Genomic DNA, 7,366 nt, shown 5'->3' with positions numbered 1-7,366 from the left:
TGGCTGTGCATAAGCCCGTGCCAGGAGCAGGGGCAAGGGGCCCCCCACAAGCATCTGTGGCCATGGTTGTGTCTGTGCCACAGCAGGTATAACTCTGATGGGATTGTGGCACACGGATAAGTCCACGCTGAAGAAGGTACATCTCGAAGCGTCTGTGGCTGTGGATAAGTCTATGTTGCAGCAGGTGCACCTTGAAGCATTATTGGTTGTGCATGAGGTCATGCTGGAGCACCTCAAAGTGTGTGGCCATGGAGAAGCCCTTAACAGTGCAGATATATTGCTGGAGGAACTGGAACTATGGGTAAGGCCACGTTGGAGCAGATTTATTTCTGGAGGTAGTGTGGCCTGTGGAGACGGCCGTTTTGGAGCAGGTGCACCTCGAAGTGACTGCAACTGTGGATCAGTCTATGCCGCAGCAGATATACCCCTGGAGAGACTGTGGCTCACGGAAGGGACTGTGAGACAGTGCCCCATCCCTGGACACATTCAAGGTCAGGTTGGACGGGTATCTGAGCAACCTGATCTAGTTGAAGTTGTCCCTGCTCACTGCAGCGGGGCTGGACTAGATGACCTTTAGAGGTCCCTTCCAACCCAAGCTATTCTATGATTCTATGATCTACCTATTAGCTGTGCTGAATGGGAGAGGATTAAACACTGGGATTCAAATCAGCTTGATAAGCTCGGGGATGTCTAAGCCAAAAGCAGTATAGCAATAGCAAACAAATGATGTAGTCTTTCTCTGTTACATACACAGCATAGTTAATGTTCACATGCACAGTAGTTCTGTTTTCCTAAATGCCAGACTTACTGTGCTTGCACAAGAGTGTTACATATGAGTAATAGATCCAGCACTTTCTGGAGGCACAGCTTTACTGTTCATATAACCACTGACAGAAAGCAAGTGCTCATGGCCTTCTCATATCCTATTCTTGTCTGGTTCTGCAAAGCACCCAGGAAAGAGGCTGGCTGCCCGCACACCACTGCTACAAGATTCCCAAACTTGCGTTGTGCTGAGACATCTCTATGCAGGAAGGAACAAGCTGCACACTTTAAGAATAGCTCTGAAGCCAGGAGAAAGCTGCTTTCAGCTAACATCTTTCTTCCATCTGTCAAATGAGAGAATGTGTTCCCATTACGTGCCGGGAGAAGAAGCCATACACTGAGCATCCCACACAAAAATAGTCCTTTCTCTTACCTAAGATCTCAGATAACTGGGATAATTTTTATTTTCAAAAACATTTTAGCTTTTGAGGAACCCCTTGAGAAGTCACTTGCCCGTGGGTTTTGGATGCTGAAATGACTTCACAATGCTTCTTAGGTTTCCTATGTCACTTAAGCGTGGCTAAAATGTTACGTCATGACTGCTATTATTTTCTTAGTCAATTAAGCATATCCTACACACAATTCTTTCCTCAGTATTAATTTTTTTCTCAAGTCCTTGTACTTGCAATGTCAGTGTCTTTTTAGACATTGTCTCTAAGTCTCAACATATCTGAACTACTTTTCAATAAAATGTATAAAAATTTTCTACAAGTATTTATTGACATCATTCTTTTCACAGAAAAAAATCTTCAATGCAATATCAAAATCTGCTATGAAATTTGCTCTAAGACTGATGGCATGTATAAAATATTTCCATCTCAAGAATTAACTTTACAAATGGTATTTCTCCTGGAATGTCTTAACCTTATCTAATAATAATAAGCCATAAAGTGCTCTAGTTAATATTAATGTGAAACTTGAATAACTTAACTTACATTAGTGCAAGATGAGAATTTGGGCTACCAGCTCTAATCCAACAAAAATAATGGGTATTTTGAAAAGCAGAAATCTAATTGAAAGATTTCAACTCTGCCTATCTCTTACAAACATACCAGTTTACCCTCTTATGAAATGTTCTCCTCAAATACAGAATCATCAGGGAAAATATTTTGAGAAGTATAGGTAAACATAACTTTTTATGCTGGTTAAATACTGCATAAGAAACTACAATGATTAATTCATCTATATTTGGACAGATATGTGTGGTTTTTTCCTATTAAAAACTACTTCAAGCTCTAGAAAGTGGTTCCTAAACAGACTACTGGTGTTTGAATTACAGAAATTCATCACTCTTTAGGAAGCCAGCAATTATGAGTAAAAAAAGACAGTCTTTCTTTTCAGCCACTAAATGCCTGTTGCATTTTCAGGCTGCAGAGATGAATATTGATGAGAATAACAAAAAGAGCTTTAAAAAAGACCTGTAATCTTGACAATAGATTTGCTGATTGATTTTTACCCTCTAAACTTATTCAATACTGCCTGAGTATATGTCTCTAAGAAAGTGTTGTTCCATAGTGCTTTTTAAAGCACTTAACTTCCACCTCAAAATCTGAGTTAAAAAGTATCACAAGACAGGAAACATTAATAGTAAAACTAAAAATAACATCATCAGCAATGTTATTAAGGTACTAAAACACAACGACTCATCAAGTTTTAAATTAAATGAGGAACAGAAAAGAGGTACAAAACAAACAAACTAAAAGAATTTTGATCTAATGAGATTCAAATTAGTGAGAATCCAATTATGGTTTGAGATCTTAAAATATTTAGATGGTATGCACTACTTTGAATGCATGACGACAGAACTAAACTCATCAACAAACAGATATACAGAAATGTTTCATGGTTCCTTGCAGGATGTGGAATTTTTTTAGATCTTCAGCAAACTGTTGTGAATAGAGCAACAGTGGATTACATTAGATAAAACTTGCCATGATCCAAATTTTTGGGCCCCATAACTATTCCATCAACTGTTCCTTCAAGGGAACTTAGTTTTGAATAGGAAATTTTGTATTTTTACTGTGTAAGCTCTCCTGTGTTGCTGAGTCATTTAAGTGAAGACCTGTAATGCACAGCTTCAGCTTTCGACTGCCTTTTGTTTTGGTGTAACATTCTTGCATCAGACACGTTAAAAACATGGTCCTTCAGGACTGTTTTTTCCAGCTCAGCAGGGAAGGTGCTAAAGACTACATCACCATTATTCAGCCCATGCTTCAAGCCATTCTGTGTTACTTATCTCTGGTTTAGATGATGTTGATTATTCCAAGTAACTGCATAACCATCTTGTTCTCAACTGGTTTCAAGAGTATCTCTATATCTTGATTCTGTCCTCCTTTCTACATTAAGCATGTTTTTAAAAGACCTCAGTAGGAGTTTTATGACAGAATCTGGTCTCAGCATTGGTATACTCTTCAAAAGCAGACATTATTAACAGTGTTTTAATAAAAACCTGTTACTGAGTGCAGACAGCACTAGAATTATGATATATTAACAATCCATTCATTAATTTTCTAAAATTTAAACAAGAGAACAAGAAAAATGTTCTCTCAGAAGTATGAAAAACAGAAGAAATACTTCATCAGCTAAGAGTGGGGATTAAGATTACAAAATTTTGTTTGAATCATAGCATTGCTGAAAAATTAATAAATTCATAGTTAAACTTTAAATATTTATTGTAATTCATCACATGCTACTTTTATATAACCTACTACTTGTACCATTTATCTCACTTGTCTAATATGGTATGTGGAATATTATTGTCTTTAATAATCTTTGGTGTTTCAGTGCACAGACTCGTAGTATATATAGGTATTGACTAATATATCCAGATACAGAAATTGTTCAAAACTTCTAAGTTTTCCCATATAAAAGAAACCCTTGTTCTCTTTTATAAGTGTTCCATCCAGTAAGTCATGATGCATCAAAGTCTCTTCCAGCATTGATGGAATTGACATTCAGCCTCATGCACTGACATTCAGCCTCATGCTCTAGACTGAGAAGTCCTTCAATAACTCTTTTCATTCTCCAGCATTATCAAACTGCAAGCAGACTAATCTCTATTTACCTCAATTATTCTACACATGTTACTCCCAGAACACTCCATGCACCTTACACCAGGTTTTATTCCTGCCCTAGTATCTTGTACTACATATCTGCATCACATGTGGCAGCTTTCTGAGCCCTACTGGTGTCTACTTCCCCTCATTAATTCTCCTTATACAGATTTCCAAAATCAAATAGTAAGTTTTCATGCTAGGCCCACTATTTCTTTTGTTTGGAATGCTAGTAGAAGCCTCCACTGATACATTCTGGTATGCAAAATATAAAAACAATTCCTTTCTATCACCAATTAAAAAATCTATAGTTTAAGTCAGCTAGCACCAAAAATGATTGGAAAAATGACTGCAAGTTATTCTGCCCACAGCTGAGAAGCAAAATTCATGTACACAGCAGCAAATCAAATATGAAGCCTGCAGGAAGTCTCCACATCTTACATCAAAGGCAGGTATTAGGAAAACAATGTTTTATCCAAGGCTTTTAAGAATACTTATATAAGGAGCAAAGTCTTTCCGGGCCAGCTTCTGTGTAAAGACAACATCTGAGTTTCATTGGCAGCCTTATTTACACATATGTAATGACAGTCTATAAACAGATTGAAAAGCCAAAAATAATTAAAATAAATTCTAAACAGTCATCACTTCAAAATATAGATTTTACTCTCCTTTGCTTTGTTTGTCAGTTACATCTATACAAAGTGAGTCCAATGCAATGACATTATGTTATGCCACATTTGCATATGCAAAAAACATGTCTACAAAAACAGTAGAGAATTATGTTTATCTCCATTCAAAAAAGTGTTTCAAATAACTTGAAAGCTATAAGTGTGAGTTCCCTCACTTGCATAATAACAGAAACTATACCTTTGGGAGAAGCTGGATTGCTTGGAGTATTCTCTGTCTGTGTCCAGAGTTAAGGATTCCTATTTCCAAGAGATCCTGGTCCTCCATTACATTGCTTCCCTAAAAGAGGGGAAAAAAGGTAGAATAAAAATGAAAAAATAGCAGATGCCTTCAATAGCCTGAAACAAGCCCTTCTGCTGCATTTAAAAGACAACATTTTTCTTGACTTACAGTATCTGACAAGAATCGTAAATTGCTGATGATTGCATTCATTTTTACGATGACAATATATGGTGGAAGGTGCTTGAACTCGTGGACAATTACTATACTGCTGGCAGCATTGCCAGTGGAGAAATTGTAGCTTTCACTCAAGCCAAATACCAGGTGTGAACCTTCTTTCTTTTGATTGAAACCAAGGACATGACTAGAGAAATGCTCAAAAACTTCATTTTTTTATTCCCCTTCTACCTCACCCAACTATATAAGGTTCATTTTGCTGCAGACTTAGCATAGAATAAGATGAGCAGAGTGGATGAGGATAAAATTATTTAGTTCCTCGTTAGTAAAATGGTGAAGAAACTGAAGAGGTTTCAAGTGGTATCAACAAACCCCATACAGTCCCCACCCCCCTGAATTTAACTATACCAGTGCAGTCCTAACTTGACCCATCACTGCTCTCATCTCCCTGCTTGTGGTCAGGTCAGATGCAAACAGCTGAAAAAGACCATCTGCTCAAACAATGCCCAAAATAAGTGCACACAAAAGTCTATAAAATAAGACTCCACAATTCAGGCTTCTATTCTTAGGAGTTGCTACCAGTAGGAGAGGACCTATATCTCCACAAACAGGATAATACAACTCCTAAGTTCAAGGAGTCTGACACCACTTAGACAGTAAGTTCAGCAGTTGAAGGTTAAGGTACTTGGTTAGCTGGCAGTGACTACTGGGAATCACAGGAGGCACAACAGTAGCTCAGAAAGGCAACTGCAGCCAGGGATCAAAGAAGATGGTTCAAAGTAGGCTGGCAATCTTGTACTGCTTTTTTAGACTACCTCACTTCAGACAAAAACTCAGTTGGTTTTGTTTTGGGATTTTTTTATTTATTTTTAAAAAGTTTCTAACTATTACAGTTGTGAACAAAACCTGCAAAAAACAGGTGATCTGTCTGAACTCTTAGCCCTGTTGGAGTCTCATGACACTAATTTGCTAGAAGCAAGAATTCTTATTATTTGCACTTGTTTAACATCATCATGAAATAGGCTTTATGTGAGCAAATCCATGAAAAACTTCATCTCCACCTTTCCATTTCGCTTGCTGCTTCTGACTCAGTAGAGCTCTTAGCAGCAAAATGAAAAGCTAATAGGAGCATAACAGAACATGCTTAAATACTTTGCTGAATCAGGGCTTAATAATGGATATGAATTCTTTCTGAATATCAAATCTCCTGTCCCACAGCAACAGCTTTCTTTAAAAAAGCACACTGGAATATGCAATACTTCACCCTGTTCAGCTGCTAAATCTTCACTCTTTTCAGATGGACTGATTAGTTTACAGATGTACACTTGAGGACTCTCAAGTGCTACTCTGCGAAGCATCCTGCAAAATCTAGGGGAGGTCTTTTTAAGGCAATCATGAACACTTTGCAAAACTATTACATTTAAAATTATATTTCACAGTAAGTGGTATGATTTAAGACTACAAGTCTGCAAATCATATCCTGAAAGAATTTCTATGCATCATTCAGAAGAGGGGCAGGCAGTGACCTGCTCTAGGGAGAAGCTGTGCAATCATGCCAGTTTAAGTAGATCACGTGGTGTAAGAGTGAATGTGGCACAGGCTGTGCAAACAGTGATAGTGATGAGGTGGGGTAAATACCCCCTTCATCTCCCTGGTAAACACATACAAAACATAATTTCCCCTTTCTTTCTTTCTCCTGTAAATAACCTCGAGGAGGCTGTAAACTTAGAGGAAGAACTGGGGAAAAAAGCCCTGCATTTTGGGCTGGATTCTCCAACTGTTGCAAATAGCTAGTGTAAGTGGATTTAAGCAAACTGAGGCAGTTGAGGATCTAGTCCGAAACAAAAGCTATACATTTTTGTTCATTTTAATAAATGCAGCTATTTTGTTTACAGCTTTTTTTTATTGCTTTCACTTCATTTTACTGTTTTTCAGATTTCAGCTTTCATCACTGCATGATGTTTACACATAATCACAGTATACTCATCACTGAGCTACTACACACTGTTTACTGGTGTCAGTAACCTTGGCATCCAGCTTCAAATATTGCAATGTTTAAAACCCAGTTCAACTAACACTTAGGCACAGGAAAAATCCATTTGCACAAAGTTGTGGCATAGCAGAGACAGCATTATTTTATTAATTCTTTACTATTGCTTTTTCCTTGTATGTTAGTTCATATATTTTGTTTCTTTGCAGTTGGTATTATATATTTTTTAAAGTATGTCAAGGTTACAGAATCAAATACTTAAAACTCAGGAAAGCCTGGAATTATGTTGCCTCCTTGTCCCCTGTCTGAGAAGGCAAGAACCTGATCTTTCAGTGTGCTCAGGTTTTGGAGCTTGTCCTATGTGCTACCATCAGTGTCAACGGTAGCATACACTCATCCCTCCTCTGAAACAGACTTC

At 37.7% G+C, this 7,366-nt stretch overlaps 1 protein-coding gene across 1 annotated transcript in view; it reads right to left on the bottom strand.

Moving 5' to 3' along the window:
• Positions 1-4,736: 4,736 nt before the first annotated feature.
• LOC104617032 (ankyrin repeat and sterile alpha motif domain-containing protein 1B-like) overlaps positions 4,737-7,366 on the bottom strand; it is a 232,815-nt gene continuing 230,185 nt past the window's right edge. The window contains exon 16 of the mRNA XM_010282242.1: positions 4,737-4,841. Within this exon, the coding sequence (XP_010280544.1) occupies positions 4,737-4,841 (105 nt within the window). The remainder of the gene's footprint in view (positions 4,842-7,366) is intronic.

Source organism: Phaethon lepturus, unplaced genomic scaffold, assembly GCF_000687285.1.
Source record: "Phaethon lepturus isolate BGI_N335 unplaced genomic scaffold, ASM68728v1 scaffold1722, whole genome shotgun sequence".
Classification (NCBI taxonomy): domain Eukaryota; kingdom Metazoa; phylum Chordata; class Aves; order Phaethontiformes; family Phaethontidae; genus Phaethon; species Phaethon lepturus.
The sequence above is the reverse complement of the archived record's forward strand: the minus strand, read 5'-3'. Positions and strand labels throughout refer to the sequence as shown.